At 38.8% G+C, this 24,277-nt stretch overlaps 1 protein-coding gene and 1 non-coding gene across 5 annotated transcripts in view; both read left to right on the plus strand.

The window, feature by feature from the left end:
- Nucleotides 1-24,277, plus strand: part of INTS4 (integrator complex subunit 4) — a 117,798-nt gene that overhangs the window by 22,084 nt on the left and 71,437 nt on the right. For 2 of the 4 annotated variants that reach the window (XM_009007371.5, XM_002754781.6), the window contains exons 5-10: nucleotides 8,796-8,981; nucleotides 9,539-9,589; nucleotides 11,002-11,090; nucleotides 14,052-14,172; nucleotides 18,751-18,822; nucleotides 21,510-21,684. In XM_009007371.5, the coding sequence (XP_009005619.1) occupies nucleotides 8,796-8,981; nucleotides 9,539-9,589; nucleotides 11,002-11,090; nucleotides 14,052-14,172; nucleotides 18,751-18,822; nucleotides 21,510-21,684 (694 nt within the window). The remainder of the gene's footprint in view (nucleotides 1-8,795; nucleotides 8,982-9,538; nucleotides 9,590-11,001; nucleotides 11,091-14,051; nucleotides 14,173-18,750; nucleotides 18,823-21,509; nucleotides 21,685-24,277) is intronic. The other 2 variants (XM_054241868.2, XM_054241869.2) reach the window with 1 other exon arrangement.
- On the plus strand, nucleotides 15,893-16,025 carry LOC118145990 (small nucleolar RNA SNORA66). Its single transcript, XR_004731459.1, has one exon. It is a non-coding gene; the product is annotated as a small nucleolar RNA SNORA66 (small nucleolar RNA).

Raw genomic sequence — 24,277 nt, forward strand, 5'->3', positions numbered from 1 at the left:
TACTTTATGCAGTAACCAACATCACAAGACTGCAAATGCTGAATAATTATGGTATGTTTCATATTTTTGTCTGATGAGACCCAATAATTATGGTATTTTTTTTCTTTTTCTTTTTCTTTTTTTTTTTTAATATAAAGATGGGGTTTCACCATGATGGCCAGGCTGGTCTTGAACTCCTGACCTCAGGTGATTCACCCACTTTGGCCTCCCAAAGTGCTAGGATTACAGACATGAGCCACCGCGCCTAGCCTAATTATGGTATTTCTAAGTGGCATTTATTGCTATATTCTGATAGGAGTGAAATTTCAAGACCAAAATAATAGTTGGTCGTGGTGACACATGCCTGTAGTCCCAGCTACTCAGGAGGCTGAGGCAGGAGAATCACTTGAACCCAGGCAGCGGAGGTTGCAGTGAGCCAAGATCACACCATTGCACTCCAGCCTGGGCAAGAAGAGTGAAACCCCACCTCAAACAAACAAGCAAACAAACAAAAAAGACCAAAATAAGAGATTGCTGAATTTCATGTACTCATACTAAAATAAAAACAAGTTTTGGAAGAAGAATTAAATTCAGATTTTACCTGTTTCTACCACACCTCTCAGCTTACACACCTGAAAGATGTGCAATGCTTACCTGTCTTGCAGTCATCGTTAGGACTAAATGAATACAGGAAAACAACAAACCTCCAGTAGGTACTTGGTAAATAGTAGCTGTTAGATGTAGCCAGAATTCTTCATTAGAAGACATTTTTCAGTCTTTCTGATAACCATCAAGTATCTAACACAATATAGGATAGAATACTGTATTTTCCTCTAGAGATCAGATTTTACAATACTTCAATAGTAGAGCTGAATTGATTATGGCAGGTAGAAGGTGCAGATTTCTCCAGGATATTACTTTTACTATATTTTATTCCTTCCTGAACCATTTGTAAATAATCCCAAAGAGTTTCTATAAGCCTGTTACCAACTGAAAATTACTGAGATTGTCTACATTAGCAGTCTTCAAGAACTGTGAGATTATATGTTTCCTGAAATTTCAAGACCCTGTCTGTTCATCATACTTTAAGTTTTCTGTAATATAAAGGTCTTTGTGTGCTTTTTTGTTTTGTTTTGCTTTGTTTTTTTACTCTGTAGAATCCTTCTGGTCACATAATATTTTCTAATAAAACATTTGGCAATGTCACATATACTAGAACACTAAAAAAAAAAAAGTTTGATTAATGAACATTACTGTCCTTAACCATCTCAATAGAAAAAGAAGACAGTTTTTCGATTACACATATCAAATACATGTATAGGAACACACAGCTACTCATCTGAACATTGTTAAATACAAAGTAATACAGCATACCTTCAAATAAGCAACTAGAAATCGTACTGGTCTTCAGCTTTAATGAAGTGGCTAGGAAAGTTTATTTTGTACTTAGGATATTTTTCTAAGACATCATAGTTACACATCCAAAGTCTTCAGTGGTATAATATTTTATATTCTAAAGGAAAGGACTTTAAAGAAAACTTGTATGTTATAATACTGAAAGTCTAATGGATTCACATGGCAACAGAGCCTAGAAAAAAGGGGACATTAGAGAAATTGTCTGCTGCATAATGGTCAGTTGATTCATTTTATTTATGGTTTTCCCCCTTCTTGTAAGTGAAAACTATATATTCTAGCTCTTTAAGGAGTAAAAATATACTAAATGTTCTATCCTGTTGATTTCTACCTGTGAAATTCCACACAATATTAGCAGTCAGGAAAGAACAGGAGAATATGAAGTCTGTCTTTTAAAAAATATTAAAATGGCCGGGGACGGTGGCTCAAGCCTGTAATCCCACCACTTTGGGAGGCTGAGGCGGGTGGATCACAAGCTCAAGAGATCGAGACCATCTTGGTCAACATGGTGAAACCCCGTCTCTACTAAAAATACAAAAAAAAAATTAGCTGGGCATGGTGGCGCGTGCCTGTAGTCCCAGCTACTCAGGAGGCTGAGGCAGGAGAATTGCCTGAACCCAGGAGGCGGAGGTTGCGGTGAGCCGAGATCGCGCCATTGCACTCCAGCCTGGGTAACAAGAGCGAAACTCCGTCTCAAAAATAAATAAATAAATAAAATGTTATGATTTAAAATATTACAGACTATAAAATCGATTAAGAACTGTATATAAGGACAAAATACATTTAAGACATAAACAAGAAGATGCTTTTTCCTGAGTAGAATGCAAACTTTGTTTTATATTAAATTAAGTTTCTGTGAATTTTCAAAATGTAAAATACCAAGGTTTTTCCACATTAGACAAAAATCGGGAATGTTGACCTTTACATCCAACAAGAAAAAAACAATTTTAAATAGAAGTTCAGCAAGAATAATGTTAAATCTGAAAAGAGTGGCCAAAATTTTAAATTATTAACAAACAGCACAATCTGATGGATCTTTCAGTAAACTTCAGTTTGAAACAACAAAAAAATACTGTTTACTAAAACATAAAAAGTATTTCCAGGAAATTATCATCCATTTGAAAAATTAAAAATGTAACCCATAGTAAATAAGAAAAATACAAGAGAAAACCTCTATTGGAATCAAGAATACCATGGACTTAAAAACTTCCTACATTGGTAGCGTATCCTGTATTAACATGTGTAGAAAACTGTAATTAATTAATGTAAGGTAGTTTTTATTAGTTGTATAACCTAAAAATACAACAAATTTTGGAATACATATCTTAAAAGAAAAACCACAGAATTATCACTGAAATACACATTTCTTGAGACAATGGGCAACATTCCAATTTATGGGAAATATCTTCTTTTTTTTCACATAGTGAAACCAAGAAAAATTATATCAAATGAGAAATATTTTTCTCTACAATAATCTTCTAGAATCTTTTTTTTTTGAGACAGAGTCTTACTTCGTCACCAGGCGCCAGGCTGGAGTGCAGTGGCGTGACCTCGGCTCACTGCAACCTCCGCCTCCCAGGTTCGAGCATCCTGTGCCTGCCTCCGCAGTAGCTGGGACTACAAGTGTGCGCCACCACGCCCAGCTAATTTTTTTGTATTTTTAGTAGAGACAGGGTTTCATCATGTTGGCCAGGATGGTCTCAATCTCTTGACCTTGTGATCCGCCCACCTCGGCCTCCCAAAGTGCTTGGATTACAGGTGTGAGCCACCGCGCCTGGCCTTCTATAATCTTAAATACCTTACTAATGCAATACTTGGGAAATGTAAATTTTCAAAACTCAGACTTGAAACAGGTTATTATTAAACAAATATGCGTAAATCTTATTGCTTGGCACAGTTTTTCAAAAATTAAAGAAGTATTTAAACCACCATACTGTGCTTAAATCATATTTCAAACTTGTATACCTAGTGCTTTTATGTTTTGAATGTGGACTCTTCAGTTTAAAAACAGTCTAGACTGAACCCTGCAATATATAAGCAAGTCACAGTTCACTTCAAACCAAATGAAATGATCAATCTTCTGTTTTTAGTAAAATCATAATATTAAATTCATTTAGGATTTATCTGTGGCCAATGATGGACCCAGAGAGCATTGTCTTATGGCATTCTGTGGAAAGTCTTTGTTCCTTCTTTATGTTCAGCAGCTTCTTCTGAAACATATTCTTCATCCGCTTCTTGTTCCTCCTCCGCTTTTTTCAAAGATTGCACAGATTCTGATAATTTTTTTGAAGGGTATGGCTGTGGTCTGTGCCTTTTGAAGGACAAAGGCAATCTGCCACAAATATCATACAGAGTCCTAATAACAGTCCGGAAAGCAGAGTTGCTAAAGCAAAACCAGTATGTGATCCCACCACTGGCAATCCAAGGTCTTTAATAAAGTAGTTATGGCTAGTCCTGATCCTCATAGATAGCTGAAAGAGTGCTGAAATACAGCTCATCAGTCTCAGGCTGAATCAGAAGGTTTGCTTGAACCCAGGAGTTGCAGGCTATGTGAGCTATGATTGTGCTATTGCACTCCAGTCTGGATGACAGAGGAAGACCTTGTCTCTTTGTTTGTTTTAAAAGATGGGGTTTCACCATGTTGGCCAGGTTGGTCTTGAACTCCTGACCTCAGGTGATCCACCTGCCTCGGCCTCCCAAATTGCTGAGATTATAGGTGTGAGTCACCGGCCCGGCTGTTTGTTTGTTTGTTTGTTTGTTTGTTTTTTAGAGTATCACCAGCTGAAGACCTTGTTTCTTAAAAAACAAAAAAAACCTAAGTAAATGTTTCAAATGTCTCACCACAAAAAATGATAGTTGATAGATGTACGTTAATTAGCTTTACTTAATAATTCTACATTGCATACATATATTAAAGTATCACATTGTTTCCCATTAATATATATAATTACGACTATAATAATAAAACATTAAAATCAAAAATACAGAATTTGTGGAGAGATACTTTGAGATTATGTAAATATGCTCTTCTTCATCAAACTTTACCCATCATTTTAGCAACTGTTACTAAATCTTGCCTGACTTTATTACCATAAGGAGAGGTTGCCTCCCCTCCCTCCTTCCCTTATTCCCTTCCTTCTTTCCCTCCCTACCTTTATCCTTCCTCCTTCCTTCCTTCCATTCATCTCCTGTTTTATTCACTATATTATAGTACAATCCTCTCATTATTTTTTGAAGTTTAAATTGTCTCTTTATAATAATTTTTAAATAAGGATGTTATTCTGTTGTATTCTTTTTTTTTTTTTTGAGACTGAGTTTCGCTGTTGTTACCCAGACTGGAGTGCAATGGCACGGCTCACCGCAACCTCCGCCTCCTGGGTTCAAGCAATTCTCCTGCCTCAGCCTCCCAAGTAGCTGGGACTACAGGTGTGCACCACCAGGCCCAGCTAATTTTTGTATTTTTAGTAGAGACGGGGTTTCACCTTGTTGACCAGGATGGTCTCGATCTCTTGACCTTGTGATCCACCTGCCTTGACCTCCCAAAGGGCTGGGATTATAGGCGTGAGCCACCGCGCCCGGCCTGTTGTATTCTTTGTATCACAGTAAGAATAAAATCATGCTTTTGGGTATTTTTTAAAGTTCTCATTTATCCTCTCCTTAATCATTTATTTCAAATCTTAAGTTGAGAGATTAATAAATTTAGCTCAAAGACTTGGCCAGGAAATGAATGCACTTTTCTTGATTAGCATTTGCACAACTGAAATTGAGGGTCATCTGCTTTCTTTCCTATTTGTAAAGATTTTTCTGGGAGAACAAAGTTCTTGTTAAATGAGGGTATTCATTAGAATCTGTATACGGAAGACACCAAATTATTATCTGTACTTAAAAACTATCCATATCAAGGATTACCTGAGCCCAAGAGTTTGAGGCCAATCTGGGCGATATGGTAACATCCCATTTCTTTTTTTTTTTGAGGCAGAGTTTTGCTTTTATTGTCCGGGCTGGAGTGCAATGGTGGGATCTCGGCTCACCGCAACCTCTGCCTCCTGGGTTCAAGCAATTCTCCTGCCTCAGCTTCCCAAGTAGCTGGGACTACAGGTGCCCGCTACCACGCCCAGCTAAGTTTTTATAATTTTAGTAGAGGTGGGGTTTCACTCTGTTGCTCAGGCTGGTCTCAAACTCCTGACCTCAGGTGATCCACTTGCTTTGGCCTCCCAAAGTGCTGAGATGGCAACATTCCATTGCTACAAAAATTTTAAAAATTAGCCACGTGTGATGGCATGCACCTGTGGTTCCAGCTACTCAAGAGACTGAGGTGGAAGGATCTCTTGAGCTTGTTAGGCCAAGGTTTCAGTGAACCCTGATTGCAATACTGCACTCCAGCCTGAGTGACAGAGTGAGACCCTTATCTCAAAAGAAAAAAAAATCCATATCAATGCTGAATGGATCAATGTGTTATTTTTGTCTTACTCAATTTTATACTTAGATTTTGTTGATATGGAGAACCATTTTTTTTCATATATAGCAAAATTGTAAACTAATTGGTTTAGTTTATTTTTATTTTTGACACAAATTGGTCTTATTATTGGAGATGTGGTTGCTTACTTGCTCCATTAATATAAAAATGATGGCACTTTAATGGCCTGACAAAGTGAACACCAAAATAGCATCTGCACACACTTAGCAGTTCTTTTTTTTGATTAATACATTTTTATTCAACTGTAAAGAAAAGCAGTTAATTCTAAATGATGTTGACTTGATGCAACAAGTGATCTTGTTACATCATAAAATTGTAATTGTTGCCTTGAAAGCCTGAGACTCTTTTGGGCTAAGGTTCATTGTGCAGTTACATTGATTGTGCATTATTGTTGCCTGGTTAACAGAAGCTAGAAGGATGTATTTGTTACTTGAAAATCAAAGGATTTGTAACAGAGCTGAAGTCAACAGTTTAGTCATGAGAAATGATGTTTTTATACTAAATATAAGTAGTTCATTTATTTTGTTTTTTGGGAGGATTTTGTATTTTTATTTTTTGAGACTCTGTTGCTTAGGCTGGAATGCAGTGGTGCTATCTTGACTCAGTGAAACCTCCGCCTCCTGGGTTCAAGCAATTCTCTGGCCTCATCCTCTTGAGTAGCTGGGATTACACATGCATACCACCACACCTAGCTATAAGTTTTTTAAAAAAGAGGGGGTCTCACTGTGTTGCCCAGCTGGCCAAGTCTGATTCAGTTTTCTCCATACTAGTGACTCGACCTGAGAATCATGATCCTAGGTAATGCAACCAATTTCATGAGATGTGATTGTTATTGAAAAACAAAATAAAATACAAATATCAGAGTAAATCATAAGCTATAAGGTAAATACTGTTTTGTTAAACTTTCTGTATGTGTGTTTTTATGTACTATGTTGCAATATTATGCATGTTTTTTACTTTGGGTGCTGGTAAAAAAGTTTGAAATCCAGAATTCCATACCATTTTAATTACCTCATGTACAGCCTCATTTTTTCAAAGTATTTTTAATTTCTATTACTGTATTAGCAAATCGCTTGTTTTAGTAGTATTGGACTAGGGTAATGCAGGAGGAAAACATAATTTATTAAAACTCTTGGTAAGAAGTGCTAACAAAAAATATTGAAAGTACTAAATGTTGACAATGATGTGGCACATCTAGAACACTTATGCAGCACTGGTGGAAGTGTAAATTAGTATGCCATTATGGAAAACTCTTTGGCAGTATCTTCTTTGTTTGAGGCAGGGTCTTACTCTGTCACCAAGGTTCTAGTGCAGTCGTGGTTCACTGCAACCTCCACCTCCTGAGCTCAAAGGATCCTCCTACCTTAGCCTCCTGGGTAGCTGGGACCATAGGCATGTGCCACCACACCCAGCTGATTTTTATGTTTTTTGGTAGAGACAGGTTTCCACCATTTGCCCAGGCCAGTCTTGAGCTCCTGTGGTCAAGTGATCCTCCTGCTTTGGCCTCCCAAAGTGCTGGGATCGTAGGGATGAGCTACTGTGCCCAACTGGCAGTATCTTCTAAAGCTGAAGCATGTCTTGTTACCTAGCAATTCTACTTCTACCTGTATATCCAACAAAAATGTGAACATGTATACCAAAAGCCACATACAAGAATAATGACAGTAGCATTATTCAAAATAGCCAAAGACTGGAAATAACTTAAATATTCATCAACAGAAAGGCTAAATAGATATTTGCATATTTACAAATGAATACTGTATAAGTAACAAGAATAAATGAACCATCGCTATCTGCCATACCATGCATAAATCTTAAAAACATAATATTGGGGGCTGCGGTGGCTCATGCCAGTTGTCCTGGTGCTTGAGGAGGTGAGGCTATGCGTTGGAGGCCAACCAACCTGGGCAACATAAGAACCTCTCATTCATTAAAAACAAAAACAAATATATAATATTAAGCCACAGAAACCAGATATTTGAGTTCATAAAGTACAAAAATAAACAAATACCTATGTGTTAGAAGTCAGGATAATAGCTATTTTTGGTGGTGGCGTGGCGATATAGTTGCTGGGAGGAGGAATGAGGGATGTTTCTGGAGTGTTGGTTATATATCATTTAATCTGGATGCTTGTTACATATGTGTATTTATGAAAATTTTTGAGCTATTCACTTAAGATTTTTGCATATTTCTGTGGATATTAAAAGTTTAAAAATTTTTACGTTTTTGTCTTGTTTTAAAATTTGAAAGCAAGTAAAATGCCATCCATGCGTATTAAAAGTTTTAAAAATGGCTGGACGCGGTGGCCTATGCCTATAATCCCAGTCCTTTGAGAGGCTGAGGTGGGCGGATCATGAGGTTAGGAGTTTGAGACCAGCCTGACCAACATGCTGAAACCCGGTATCTACTAAAAAGTACAAAAATTAGCTGGGTGTGGTGGCACATGCCTGTAACCCAGGCTACTTAGGAGGCAGAGGCAGAGGCAGGAGAATTGTTTGAACCCAGGGAGTGGAGGTTGCAGTGAGCTGAGATCATACCACTGCACTCCAGCCTGGGCAACAGAATGAGACTCCATCTCAAAAAAAAAAAGTTTTAAAATTTTATACATTTTTGTCTAGTTTTAAAATTTGAAAGCAAGTAAAATGCAATTCACGGACAAATTTTAAAGTGCCTCCTCTGTATGTGGCAAAGTGCTAGCTATTGGGAATACAAAGATGAAAAAATAGGACTTTTATTTTCTAAGGACTCATGTTTTTTTGAGAAGACACATACTCAAGTAACATATTGGTAGACAGACTGTCTTAAGAATATAGGGCTTGAAATCACCCCTAAGGTTGATGCAATGCTTTTGTTTCTGGTTTTGTCTTTGTTAAGGTATCTTAATTATGTTCTTTTTCTTTCTTTCTTTCTTTTTTTTTTTTAATAGCATCTGACAGATACGTCTCATGGTGTAAGAAATAAGTGCCTGCAGTTACTTGGCAATCTTGGTTCTTTGGAGAAAAGTGTCACAAAAGATGCAGAAGGCCTAGCTACCAGAGATGTCCAGAAGATTATAGGGGATTACTTTAGTGACCAAGACCCACGTGTCAGAACAGCAGCTATAAAAGCCATGGTAGACATAATTATGGAAACTAGTTGGGGCTAGTGTTCATTTTTGTTTTTTAAGTTTATAGCTAGTGCTGACATGGATACATTGTGAATTCAGCATATACTTCCAGGAAGGTATTGGTGGTGCCCTCACAGAACTCAGTGACAAACATTCCTGTATAAAAGTGTGCTTTTTTTTTGGCTTTCTTTGGTAGCCTTCAGGTGTATTTATGAAACATGGAAAGTACAACATGAACCTGTTATAATTCCTTTGGTAGGGAGGGATATGACTTGGTATGATATTATAATAGGGGGAGGTGGTATTAATCATTTTTTCTTAAGCCTTCATATCATTATTTCATGTTTTTCTAGTAAATTCTTGGAGCAGTCCATGGGTTAGATTTATGAACTGCTTGAGTGCTTCTATTGAAAAGCAACCAGGTTTCTTATTTATGTAGCACTGATTTTGGCTAAATGGAACTATGTTAGCCTGATATAATAGAAGAAAATATATGAGATTGTGGTGAGACATTGGAAATATTGCTGTTTTCCTCCCAAGTAAACTATATATTTATTATCTAGTTGCAGCTCCATGAAAGAGGATTGAAATTACACCAAACAATTTATAATCAGGTACCTTAAATGATTACTGTCTGGAAGGGGAGGAGGTATCATGAAGCTGGGAGGGTGGCACACTGATTCTCTTTGAAAACAGAAGGACTTCGCTGGTTAATAATGGCAGTGTTGATTGGGATGAATGTGAAATCATATTGAAAACATACTCATCAGGAAGAGAATGGAGGTTATATAATTAAATAGCACTAGTACCTGTGAAAAGGACATTTAGGAGGACTTACAAAGGTCAGTATGAGTATGAGAGTACCTGAAGAAAAGTGTAGTATTTAGAATAAGGAACATGTTAGTCTTGCTGATCTCTGTTTGGTTGGGCCATACATGAAGTTATTTCTGGGCACCACACTTGACAAACTGGAGTGTGTCTGGAGAATGGTGACCAAGACCATGGGATTATATAAAAAGATGTCACATGAATGTAGTAGTAGTGGTAAAGAAAGGCATAATGAAGTTGTGGAAAAGCTGATCGACGGCCTAACCAAAAGGCCTTACAAGGTTATGTTTCTCTTGGAGAATAATTGACTGAATCTGGTAACAGGCAATCTAAATCCATGTTCAGAGATTAGGTTTTTTTAGTCTGCCAAGAGTGGCTTTATCTCTCACGGGAAGAAGATAATTAGCCAAGCCCCTATCACGGATGTGTAAACCAAGTTTATTCCTCTACTGAAGTAGAATGGGTCCAGAATGCTTGTGGTGTGACCATCGCCTTCTTTTCCTATAAGAAAACTATATGGGAAGCCAAATAATTAAAGGAAAGTTGGATAGTAAGTACTCAGAGGAAGGAAAGTTAGTTGGCTGATTCAGATGTTTGGTGGTACAAGACCCTATTAGTAATCTAGGCAAGCAGTAATGAGAGCCTCAAGGGAGTAAGAATAGATTGTTAGTGTAGGATTTAAGATATAAGGTAGAATTTGGTTTCTTAATGAGTTCAGGTTTGGGTATGTTGAGTATAAAAGTTTGATGATTAAATTCTCTTCATCCATGAAGATGATGAAGTATTTAGGGAGTGTGGGGCTACCCAGAAAGAGTGAGTAGATTGAAACAGGCCAATGATTACAGACCGAAGTAAACAGAAGTCTGTGCTTTGGTTTTTACAGGTGCAGGAAAAACCTGTATTTGGTATTTGAGCCTGTGGGCTCCCAGCATGCTTTGATGGGTTTGATGCTCTTCTAGATGTTTTTATGCTGTCGGTCTGTGGTTCTCCTTTGAGATATGGGGTGGCACAGTCAGAATACATCCGGAGCAGCTAACAGAGACCAAGATTCATTGTTGGGCAAAGATTCAGGAAGTTAAAACCATACAGAAGTATTTTACTGGGCATCCTTAACCGACCACCCTATCTTCACTTTGAAAATAGTTTAAACATTACCTGAGAGGACACAGAACTAATAGACCTTTGGAATTCTTTGCAGGCCTGTAAATTGCTCTCTGATGACTATGAACAAGTGCGCAGTGCTGCAGTCCAGCTTATCTGGGTTGTCAGTCAGCTCTATCCTGAAAGGTCAGTGTGGGTGTAAGCTGGCTTTTGTTGATTGTGAAGCCATTTTCATCTCCTTACCATGCAAAAAGCCCACTCTTCTAGAAAAGAAATGTTGGTTAGATTTTTGAAAGGCAATGGGGAATAAGGGAAAAGCACAAGCCCTGAAAATCAGATTGCCTGGTCCTCATTTTTCATCTCTTATAGAAACTTTCTGCACACCCTTGGAAAGATACTTCACTTCTTTGGTCCTAACCTTCTCATCCATAAGTGAAGAAATTGGAATGTCTTTCTTAAATGCATTTCATTCCTTAAAAAAAAAAAAATCTTTAAAATTGTTTCAGACCCATTTTAGTTTGGTTTGCACCAAATGCCAGATAAAGATACCAGATGAGTTTGAGGATAATGATCTCTTATGTACTGTTTTCCTGATTAAAAATATTTTCACGCCAGGAGCAGTGGCTCACGCCTGTAATCCCATCACTTTGGGAGGCTGAGGCCAGTGGATCACTAGTACAGATGTTCGAGACCAGCCTGGCCGACACGGTGAAACCTGTCTCTACTAAAAATACAAAAATTAGCCAGGCATGGTGGTGCATGCCAGTAATCCCAGCTACTCAGGAGGCTGAGGCAGGAGAATTGTTTGAACCTGGGAGGGGAGGTTGTAGTGAGCCGGAATTACGCCGCTGCACTCCAGCCTGGGCGACAGAGCCAGACTTCATTTCAAAAAAATCAAAAACAAAAAATATTTTCAAAGCAAGTAAATTATTAATTCTCATGGTGATTCTTTGAGGAGGATAGGCAATATTATTCTATATTATGTTCTATAAAATTTAATATCTATAAATATATGTATCATTTATTTATAAATATTTATATAATGTTTTGTTTTTCCTTGTATAGGAAAAAGAGCTGTTTTTTTCCTCTTCATTAAGCTGCCAAAATTTGAAAACCAGAATGAATTAATAAACCTATAGGAGTAGGCTCCATTTGTGGTGTTTTAGGACTTAGATACATACAAAGAAAAAGGCTAACTGGAAATTGTCTCTTCTTTTAGGACTGGATTGATGAGGAAGTTTTATATTGATTTGTTTTGAGATTTACTATATTTACAGGAGTTCAGAATGGGTGCAGTGGCTTATACCTGTAATCCCAGCACTTTGGGAGGCTGAGGCGGGCAGATGACCTGAGGTCAGGAGTTTGAGACCAGCCTGGCCAACATGGTGAAACCCCATCTTTACTAAAAATACAAAAATTAGCTGAGTGTTGTGGCACACACCTCTAATCCCAGTTAGTAGGGAAGCTGAGGCAGGGGAATTGCTTGAACCTGGGAGGTGGAAATTGCAGTGAGCCGAGATTGCATCACTGTACTCCAGCCTGGGTGACAGAGCAAAACATACATTCTCCCTCTCTCTCAAAAATAAAAGAAGTTTAGTCATAGGAGATAATAAACTTAAGGATATAAAATATCCTTGGTAGCTAGTTTTTGATAACTTCATAAATCTTTGCACCTTTGGTGGGTTAAGCACTTTTTTTTCTTTTTAAGGCAGGGTCTTCCTCTGTGGCCCAGGCTGGAGTGCAATGATGTGATCTCAGCTTACTGTAACCTCTACCTCCTGGGTTCAAGCAATTCTCATGCCTCAGCCTCCCAAGTAGCTGGGATTACAGGCATACACCACCATACCTGGCGTAGTTTTTGTATTTTTAGTAGAGATAAAGTTTTACCATGTTGACAAGTCTGGTCTCAAACTCCTGGCTTCAGATAATCTGCCTGCTTCAGCCTCCCAAAGTGCTGGGATTACAGTCATGAGCCACCACGCCTGGCTGAACCTTTGGAAAATTTGCAGCTGGGTACAGTGACTCACCCTTGTAATCTTAGCACTTTGAGAGGCTGAGGTGGACGGATTGCTTGAGCTCAGGAGTTTGAGATCAGCCTGGGCAACATGGTGAACTGTCTTTACTAAAAATATAAAAAATTAGCTGGGTGTGGTGGCATGCTCTTGTAGTCCCAGCTACTCAGAAGAGTGAACTGGGAGGATCACCTGAGCCCAGGAAGTTGAGGCTGCAGTTAGCAGTGATCACGCCACTGCACTCCAGCCTGGGTGGTGGAAGTGAGACCTTACCTCAAAAAAAAAAAGGATAATTTGTAATGCAACTTAAACAGTTGGTTTGTACTCCCAGAGTGATTTGTTTATTCTGAAATGTATTTAATCATTCTAAGATTTGAACTATTCAGTTATCATCTTCATGTGTGTCAGTCTTCATTGACTATTCCATTTATTGAGCCTATAGCCTTACTTATGTATTTATTTGTTTATTATTATTGTTATTATTTTTGAGACGGAGTCTATCTCTATCGCCCAGGTTGGAGTGCAGTGGCACAATCTTGGATCACTGCAACCAACGCCTCCCAGGTTCAAGTGATCTCTTGCCTCTGCCTCAACCTCCCGAGTAGCTGGGATTACTGGCATGTGTTACCATACCCAGCTAATTTTTGTATTTTTAGTGGAGATGGGGTTTCACCATGTTGGCAAGGTTGGTCTCGAACTCCTGACCTCAAGTGATCTGCCCGCCTCTGCCTCCCAAAGTGTTGGGATTACAGGCGTGAGTCACGGTGCTTGGACTGTATTTATTTTTTTGATACAGGGTCTTGCCCTGTCACTCCGACTGGAGTGCCGTAGAGTTAGCTCAGCTCACTGCAGCCTTCACCTCTAGAACTAAAGTGATCCTCCCATCTTAGCTTCCCAGATAGCTGGGTCTATTGGCACATGCCACCATGCCTGGCTAATTTTTGTATTTTTTTATAGAGATGAAGTTTAGCCATGTTGCTTAGGCTGGTCTCAAACTCTTGGGCTCAAGCAGTCTACCTACCTGGGCCTCCCAAAAGCTAGGATTATAGGTGTGAGCCACCATGCCTGCCCTGAGCCTGCAGCCTTAGGCTCATGTTTTGTTCTAAGTGATTCCATTTCTTTTCTTTTAATTTAGCATTGTCCCAATCCCTTCTTCTAATGAAGAAATTCGCTTAGTTGATGATGCATTTGGAAAAATTTGTCACATGGTCAGTGATGGCTCTTGGGTGGTTCGTGTTCAGGCGGCAAAACTATTGGTAAGTTATATTTTTTATGTATGTATGTATGTATATACATATGTATATATTTTCTTTTTTTTTTTTCTTTCTCCTCATATGGTTAAAGTATGTATGTATTTTCTTTTCTGTAGAAATGGGACCTGTGTGGCCCAGGTTGGTCTCAAAGTCCTGGCCTCAAGCAATCCTCCTGCCTCAGCCTCCCAAAAGACTGGGATTATAGCTCAGGCATGGTGGCCCACATCTGTAATCCCAACACTTTGGGAGGCCAAGGCAGGCAGATCTCGAGATCAGGAGATTGAGACCATCCTGGTCAACATGGTGAAACCCTATCTTTACTAAAAATACAAAAATTAGCTGGGCCTGGTGGTATGTGCCTGTAATCCCAGCTACTCAGGAGGCTGAGGCAGGAGAATCGCTTGAAACTGGGAGGTGGAGGTTTCAGTGAGCCGAGATCACGCCACAGCACTCAAGCCTGGCAACAAGAGTGAGACTCCATCCCCCCAAAAAAAAAAGGCTGGGATTATAGATGTGACCCACTATACACGGCCAATAATACTTTTTTTTAAAATGAACACATTGCTTGTTAAGTTTTTATGAATATTTTGAGAAACTACAGATGAGGTAGCGTGACCTGAATTTTAATCCCCACAATTTCTTTTTCTTTTCTTAAGACAAGGTCTTACTCTGTTGTTCAGGTGGGAGTGCAGTGGCGCAATCACAGCTCACTGCAGCTTTGACCTGCCCGGCTGAAGTGATCCTTCCACCTCAGCCTCCTGAGTAGTCTGCCCAAGACTGGTCCTTCCCAGAGTAAATGCCGATATTCCTAGTTAGTGGCAGTTTTTGGTATGATGTATTTACTACCTAGTTTCATAGACTTATGTTATTTATACTAATTGAGCAGTTTTTCCTCTTAAAGCAGGTTTGATAATTATTAAGTATCTTGTATCTAAATTTTGTATCCATTTAATAAGGCTCTCTAATGAAATGGTTTTCTCAGTGTTAAGTAAGGTTTTCACAGCATTAACTACCTAAATTTAGGTTGTTAAATAGTGCTAGTAGTACAGCTGGAGAGATTCCGTTTTAATCTAAACATATTTGTCATGGTTAAAGTATACCACAATGTAGCTGTTTTTCTGATGGATGAGGAATGAATAGATGAACTAACTCATTATCTTTTTGGTTCAAATCTGTTTCTCTATGTTTTCATAAATTATACTATCATCTGCTAAGTTTTGAACCAGAGGAATTTGGGCATATTTTTTCTGTCTCACATCCATTGAAATCACCAACTCATATTGGTTCTTCCTTCTTGACATCCCCTAAATCCATCCCTTCTCCATTTCCACTGGGCCTGCAGTAATAGAGATCTCACCATTTTTCAAGTGGATTACAATACTGTAGGGCTCTTTGTGTTTGTGATCTTAAAATGGAAAGCCTCAGCTATTCTTAGGTGACGTTGAAAATTTATTTCAAGTAATCACATTTAATTTTTTGAAGCACAAATTTGTATCGTACTCCCTCTGTGCTGCTGGATTGGCAGAGTGCTCGGCTGAGGGCACTGGAGAAGGGCAATGGGAATTATGAATGAAGTAACTTACTGTGAGGTCATGAAAACGTTTATTCTAGTGGGAGAAAGCCAACAGCTAATACTGCTGGTAAAACGAGAGAGATTTAGAAGATCTTAAACATTTATAGTTCTTATTTATAAAATTGTTTGGATTTAAAAAATGGATGTTAGGTGTAAACTTGATTACTAGCTCTGTGTGATGTGGCAGAAGCGAAGGGAACCAGGTTTGTGAAAGTAACTATGGTGATAGAAATGTGTTAGCCTCAGACACTACTGAGGTGGCCCTTTCTATCTTGGTACATTCTAAGTACTGGTTACTGCATTTTTCATTGGCTAACAAAAAGTTGCTTTTTATTGATCTTTGATGTTTTCATCTTTAAATGGAATAGAAAGTAATAATATTTAATGAACATGTAAGCATAAAGTGATGTGATGGCCCACAAATACAATGTGGAATGATTGAATCAATGTAATTAACATATTCACCTCAGATACTTAACACTTTGTGGCAAGAACATTTGAAATTTATTCTCTTAGCAGTTGTAAAATATACCATACTCTATATTCATCATGCTGTGCATTAGAACTAAAAAAACCGTGTTCCTCTGGTTGGAGATTTTATACTTTTTGACTCTCATCTGCCCATTCTTTGCACCCACCACCCCCACCAGCCTCTGTAACCACCATTCTACTCTCTGCTTTTATGAGTTCCATTGTTTTAGATTCTACGCACTAGTGAGAACATGCAGTATCTGTCTTTTTTGTGCCTGGCTTATTTCACTGAGCACAATGTTCTCCACTTCCATTCATGTTGCAAATGATAGAATTTCCATCTTTTTTAAAGGCTGGGTAATATTCCATTATGTATATGTATACCACATTTCCTTTATCCATTTGTCTGTTGCTGTTAATATATAGTGCTGGAATGAACATGGGAGTGCCGATCTCTTGGACAAACGGATTTGAGAACTTTTGGGCAAATACCTAGAAGTGGGATTACTGGATCTTACATGGCTTCTATTTGACTTTTGGCCCTGTAGTAATAGGACATCACAGAAGTTGGGGTTTGGGAAAGTTAGCTTAAGATCATACATAAGTAAATGTATTGAAGCCTGGATTACTTAACCTCTATCTGATTGTGAGGTCTTAAATATTCTCTATTAAAATTAAATTTTATTAAAATTAATTAAATTTTATTAACATTTTTATTAAAATTTAATTACATTATAATTGTAATTAAATATCCTCTATTCTCTTCAGTTATGATTTTTAAAATATATAAAAAGTGGTTGTTAGATATGACATTGGCTCAGATCCATGTAACAAAAGAAAAAGTGGTTTTGAAACTAGTCAAAATAGTACAGCAGTTACTTTCGTGGAATCATAGGAAAGGTGAGTAGGGACATTCCCCAAGAACACATAATTTTCTATGGAAAATGTGATTAGAGAAAAGATCTGAGGTTATACAAGCATTTCCATGTTTATTAACTTGGGAATTAGAGAAAATCTCAGATAAATTTCTTAATGTCTAGGACCTGCTCCAGTAGCTTCTGAAACTGGTCTTTTTGCTTTCATTTTGATTCCTTATGGTCCATTAGTCATACGGTTGCAACATGGGCTTTATGAAATATAAATCTGTGTTCTCTCTTAATTGAATAAGTCACGTAATCTCAGTCTCAGTTCTCATCTAGAAAATAGGGATGAGAGGTATATGGGATTATTGGGAAGAATAAATTTGAAAAATATAAGTAAAATATTTTATACATTGTTGAGCTCATTAGATGTTTAATAGGGGTTATGTAATAATTATTTATGAGGCATACCCCTTACTATGACAAATAAGGTTCTTTATTATGCTGTCTATACTGCCTTATTTTCAGTACCCCTATCTTATGTTCCATCTGTAAAACCAGTTAATATTTCCTACTTGGCATTTGCCCTGTGATTTCCAGTTCACCAGGTAGACCTCTCTCTGCTCGTACCTAAATACTGCTTGTTCTCTCCATTCCCGTGGCATCATTCATAGATGTGTATTATAGCATTTCATACCATATTGCAGTTACCTCTTTCTTGTCAGTTTCCGTCACTATTGTTGAGGGTAGAGTTGATGTCTTTTTTTTTTTTTTTTGAGACGGAGTTTCGCTCTTGTTACCCAGGCTGGAGTGCAATGGCGCTATCTCGGCTCACCGTAACCTCTGCCTCCTGGGTTCAGGCAATTCTCCTGCCTCAGCCTCCTGAGTAGCTGGGATTACAGGCACGCACCACCGTGCCCAGCTAATTTTTTGTATTTTTAGTAGAGACGGGGTTTCACCATGTTGACCAGGATGTTCTCGATCTCTTGACCTCGTGATCCACCCGCCTCGGCCTCCCAAAGTGCTGGGATTACAGGCGTGAGCCACCGCGTACTTAATTTTTTTGTGTCTTCTTTCTCAGTATATAAAATGGGACTAACATAGTATTTACTTTGCAGGGTTATAGTGAGGATTTAAATAAGTTAATATGTATCTAAAGTCCTTAAAATAGTACAGGAAGCACAGTAAGCTCTATTTAGGTGTTAGTTGCTGGTAATATTTTAATTTTCCTGATGATTCAGAACCCATAGTATCTTGTTTTTTTTTTTTTTTTGATTGAGTTTTGCTCTTGTTGCCCAGGCTGGAGTGCAGTGGCGCCATCTCAGCTCACCACCACTTCTGCCTCCTGGTTCAAGCGATTCTCCTCCCTCAGCCTCCCGAGTAGCTGGGATTACAGGCATGTGCCACAACGCCTGGCTAATTTTTTGTTTTTAGTAGAGACGGAGCTTCTCCATGTTGATCAGGCTGGTCTTGAACTCCCGACTTCAGGTGATCCACCGGCCTCAACCTCCCAAAGTGCTGGGATTACAGCCGTGAGCCACTGCACCCGGCCCAGAACCCATAGCATCTTTACTGTCATGAATAATGTTATCTTTATGCACTGCAAACTTTGAATTTTAAGATAATGTTCAAATCATAAACATTGTTTTATATGATCTGGATTCTTTCTTTTTATAGGGCTCTATGGAGCAAGTCAGTTCTCATTTCTTGGAGCAGACCCTTGACAAGAAGCTGATGTCAGATCTGAGGGTACCTTTTATACTTTGTTGTTTAAACTGGATTTCTGTAACCAATATGGAGGGGCAGTATGCTGAATTGTGTTGATTTAATTTGGCAACGTTTGTTGAATTAATGTATGATAACTATATTACATTTTAATTTAAAATCTTAGTAAATGGAACCAAATAACAAGTGACTTCATTAAATTTTGTGTTATTGTAATGAAATACTTTGCACAGGTTATACTTTACAAAAAAGAGGCAAGATTAATTTTCTAAGCTAGGTACAGTGGCTCACACCTGTAATCCCAGCACCTTGGGAGGCTGAGGCAGGCAGATTACCTGAGGTTGAGAGTTCAAGAGAAGTGTGACCAACATGGTGAAACCCCACTTCAACTAAAAATACAAAAATTAGCTGGGTGTGGTGGCCCGTGCCTCTAGTCCCAGCTACTTGGGTGGTTGAGGCAAAGAATTGCTTGAACACTAGAGGCCGGAGGTTGCAGTGAGCCAAGATTGTACTGCTGCACCCCAGCCTGGGCAACAGAGTGAACTCTGTCTCAAAAACTAAAAATCAAACAAACAAAAAACCCTAGGAAACTCAAAAGGATTAATTTTCTATTTGTCAGGAACTGCAAAGACCTCATTTTGTGAGATAGTATGACATTTTTGGACTCCTTTTTAGCAGCAGTTCCCTTGAAAGAGTGAGTAAAGCCTTTCTCCAAACAGTAACAAAATACCCTCCACTCTGAGCCTTTTTTTCTTCCTTTCTTTTCTTTTCTTTTTTTTTTGAGACAGGGTCACAACTCTGTTGCCCAGGCTAGAATTCCATAGCACAGTCATAGCTCACTGCAGCTTTGATCTCCTGGGCTCAAGCATTTCTCCCACCTCATCCCTCCTGAGTAGTTGGGACTACAGGCATGCCCCACCATGGCCAGCTAATTTTTTTTATCTTTAGTAGAGATTAGGTCTTGCTGTGTTGCCCATACTGGTCTGGAACTCCTGAGGCCAGGCAATACTCCCGCCTCTGCCTCCCAAAGTGCTAGGATTATAGATATGAACCATTGTACCCGACTCTAAATGTGTCTTAGGAAATGCCCTTAAGCTTTGATTGTGATGGTTCACTGACCTGGTTAGCAGAACCAGATTTGAGTCTGAGAAAATCATATGTACATTCATTGTCAGAACCTCAATTTTGAAATTATAAAAATGATATTAGGCCGGGCGTGGTAGCTCACGCCTATAATCCCAGCACTTTGGGAGGCCAAGGCAGGTGGATCACAAGGTCAAGAAATCGAGACCAACCATCCTGGTCAACATGGTGAAACCCCGTCTCTACTAAAAATACAAAAAAATTAGCTGGGCATGGTGGCGTATGCCTGTAGTCCCAGCTACTCGGGAGGCTGAGGCAGGAGAATTGCTTGAACCCAGGAGGCGGAGGTTGCGGTGAGCTGAGATCCAGCCATTGCATTCCAGCCTGGGTAAAAAGAGCAAAATTCTTTCTCAAAAAAAAAAAAAAAAAAAAAAAAAAGTGATATTATGGAGTTGTATAATTTTTGATAAGGGAAAGGAAAACAATTTACCCATATGTTTGCTACCCTAATATAATGACTTTGGTCATTTTGGTATATGTTTCTCAGCTCTTTTTCTTGTGCGTTTTTTTTTTTAGTTTAGTTTAGTTTTGTTTGAGACAGCGTCTTGCTCTGTTGCCCAGGCTGGAGTGCAGTGGCGTGATCTTGGTTCACTGCAACCTCTGCCTCCTGGGCTCAAGTGATCCTCTCACTTTGGCCTCCTGAGTGGCTAGGATTACAGGTGTGTGCCACCATACCCTGCTAATTTTTTGTAGTTTTTGTAGAGATGGGGTTTCATGAGAGGCGATATATAAAGTGGAGTGCCAGGTCATTCATTTGTGATGAGAAACATAACTGTCAAGTAGACTGGTTATTTACTTTTTACCAACAGTATATTCTACCTTAGGCAATCTTTGTGTAAAGTGAGTTTACTAGATTATTTAGTGACTCTACTGTAGCTGAAATAGAATGCAATGTTGCCAAATAGAAAAATACTTTTACTGGGACTGAGGATAATTTTTTTTGTTTTTTATTTTGTTTTTTGAGATGGAGTCTCACTCTGTCACCCAGGCAGGAGTGTAGTGCCATGATCTCAGCTCACTGCAACCTCTGCTCCCTGGGTTCAAGCAATTCTCCTGCCTCAGCCTCCCGAGTAGCAGGGATTACAGGTGCCTGCCACCATGCCCAGCTAATTTTTGTATTTTTAGGAGAGATGGGGTTTCACCATCTTGGCCAGGCTGGTCTTGAACTTCTGACCTCGTGAGCCACCATGCCCAGCTGAAAATAATTGTTTTCTTAGAGTCAATTTATTGTCTACCCAATATGGTGTTTGGAAGGGCAGTGCCATTATTTGTCTGTCTGGCTATCTCTTTCCTATGTTGCTGCCGTAGCAAACATTACCCATTTTCTTAACACATTCTTTAGCTATCTTTATCCTCTTTAATTAGGTACTTTTGGCTGTTACAGACCAGCTAGCCTTTGATAACATTTTAAGTTGAATTTGCATTTCTCTTGTATGAACTATTGATAATTTTTAAAAATGAAACTCTCAAAGAGCAGTTTTGTTTTCTGCCTTCCCATGTTCTCAGGGTGCATCTTAGTGTTCCTTTATGAACCTCCTGTAATTGGTAATTGTTGTTGTCCTCTGCAGAGGAAACGTACTGCACATGAGCGTGCCAAGGAACTTTACAGTTCAGGGGAGTTTTCCAGTGGCAGGAAGTGGGGAGATGATGCTCCCAAGGAAGAAGTAGATACTGGGGCTGTGAACTTGATTGAGTCGGGAGCTTGTGGAGCTTTTGTTCATGGGTTGGAAGATGAGATGTATGGTAAGTATGACTGCATAATAACAATAGCACTCTTTTATTGAGTGACTGCTATGTCTCAGGCGTTGTACTGGGTGATACACATGTATTGTTTCATTTAGTCCACACACTAACTCTGGGAAGTTTGATTTTTATTTTACAAACAGAAGAGGCTGAGATCCAGGTAGTATGAGACAGTGGTTAAGAGCAAGGGATTTGGGTTTAGTCAATCTGTATTTAAATTCCAGCATTTTTATAAAACAGGGATGATAATAACTATCTTTCTGAGTTGTGAGAATTAAATGAGGTTCTATGTATATAAAGCACTTGGTGTAATACATCACCTATTTATAATAAGCTCTGAATAATTGGTAATTAAAATTGATTTTAATAACAATAATAACATGATGTCACTCACCCAGCTAGGAAGAGACAGAGGCAAGATTTAAACCTAGGTATGTCTGACTCCAAAGCCATTATATGATTGATGAATATTTTATTTCACCTTCATTTTTGAAAGATATTTTGGGCCAGGCATGGTGGCTCACACCTGTAATCCCAGCACTTTGGGAAGCTGAGGCTGGAGGATCACTTGAGGCCGGGAGTTCAATACCAGCCTGGTCAACATGGTGAAAAACTGTCTCTACTAAAAATACAAAAACTAGCTGTGTATGGTGGCATGCGCCTGTAATCTCAGCTACTAGAGAGGCTCAGATACAAGAATCACTTGAACCCAGGAGTCAGCGGTTACAGTGAGTACTGAGATTGCACCAATGCACTCCGGCCTGGGCAAGCAACAGAGTGAAACTCTCAAAAAAAAAAAATCAATAAAATAAATATAGAAAGATATTTTTGTGGGAATGAAATTCTAGATTAATAAGGTTTTTTTTCCCAAGAGTCTTTTATTTTTTGAGATAGGGTATCACTAGGCTGGAGTGCAGGTGTGATCACTCCTGCTTGCTAAAGCCTTGACTTCCTGGGCCCAAGCAGTCCTCCCACCTCAGCCTCCTGAGTAGCTGGGACCACAAGAATGTGTCACCATGCCTGGCTAATTTTTTAATTTTTTGTAGAGACAGGGCCTCCCTATATTGCACAAGATAGTCTTGAACTCCTGGGCTCAAGTGATATTTTTGCCTTGGCCTCTTAAAATGTTGAGATTGCAGGCATGAGCTACTGTGCATGGCCTCTACCAGTCTTTTAAAGATATTGCTCCACAGTTTTCTATGTTGAGAAATCTGCTGGCATTTTCATCTTCCTCTGTATATAATGTGTCTTTATCACAAGCTGCTTTTAAGATTTCTCTTTATCACTGGTTTTAAGCAATTTGATTATGCTCTGCCTGGGTATAGTTCATGTGATGTTTCTTTTGCTTGGAGTTTGTTGAGCTTTTTGAATCAATGGTTTATAGTTTTCATCACAGTTGCAAACTTTTTTTTTTTTGGCTATCATTTCTTTCTTTCTCTTTTTTTGGGGGGAGTAGGGGCACAGAGTTTTTCACCCAGGCTGGAATGCAGTGGCATGATCTCAGCTCACTGCAACCCTGCCTCCTGAGTTCAGGCAATTCTCATGCTTCAGGCTCCCGAATAGCTGGGACTGCAGGCGCTCGCCACCACCCCCAGCTAATGTTTGTATTTTTAGTAGAGATGGAGTTTTGCCATGTTGCCCAGGCTGGTCTCAAACTCGTGAGCTCAACTTATCTGCTGCCCGCTTAAGCCTCCCAAAGTGCTTGGATTACAGGTGTGAGCCACCTCCCCCGGCCACTATTATTTCTTTAAATATTTCTCTGGCTCTGTGGCCCTTTGGCTACTTTAATTACACATGCATTAGGAAACTGACATTGTCTTACAGCTCATTGATCTTCTTTCTTTTTTTCCCCCCAGTTTTTATTTTCTCTTTGTGTTTGATATTATATAGTATCTATTGCCTTGTCTTTGAATTCTGTAAGATATAATCAGATGTTAATCACATCCAGTATATTTTTCATCTCAGACATACAGTTTTTTTCTCTAGAAGTTTGATTTGAATTTGGGTTTTTTCCATCCTGGACCACATAAGGAGACCCTATCTCCACAAAAAATTTATAGTTAACCAGTTGTGGTTGTACACACTTATAGTCCCAGCTACTTGAGAGGCTGAGGCAGGAGGATTGCTTGAACCCAGGAGTTAGAGGTTGCAGGGAGCCGTGATCACAGAAGTACACTCTAGCTTAGGTGACAGAGCAAGACCCTGTCTCAAAAAAAAGGAAGAAAGAATTTAGGTCTTTTTAGTGTCTAGCATGTCTTTCTTAATCTTTCATCTAGTTTCGTCAACAGATATGTTTATAATAACTCTTACTTCCTTGTTTACTAGGTCTATTTCTGTGATTCCTAGGTTGGTTTTGATAGATTTTTTTTTCCCTCTTCTATTATGTTGTCCTATGTCTTTTCATGTCTAGTAATTTTTAACTGGATTCCAGACATTGTAGATTTTACTTTATTGGATACTGAACATTATTTTATTCCTATAAATACTTTTGAGCTTTGTTCTGGGGTCAACTTTTTCAGGTATTTTTAAACTGTGTTAGCAGGATTAGAGTAGCATTTAGCCTATGGCTTACTTTTCTCTACCACTGAAGCAA

Source organism: Callithrix jacchus, chromosome 10 (assembly GCF_049354715.1).
Source record: "Callithrix jacchus isolate 240 chromosome 10, calJac240_pri, whole genome shotgun sequence".
NCBI classification, from domain to species: Eukaryota; Metazoa; Chordata; class Mammalia; order Primates; family Cebidae; genus Callithrix; species Callithrix jacchus.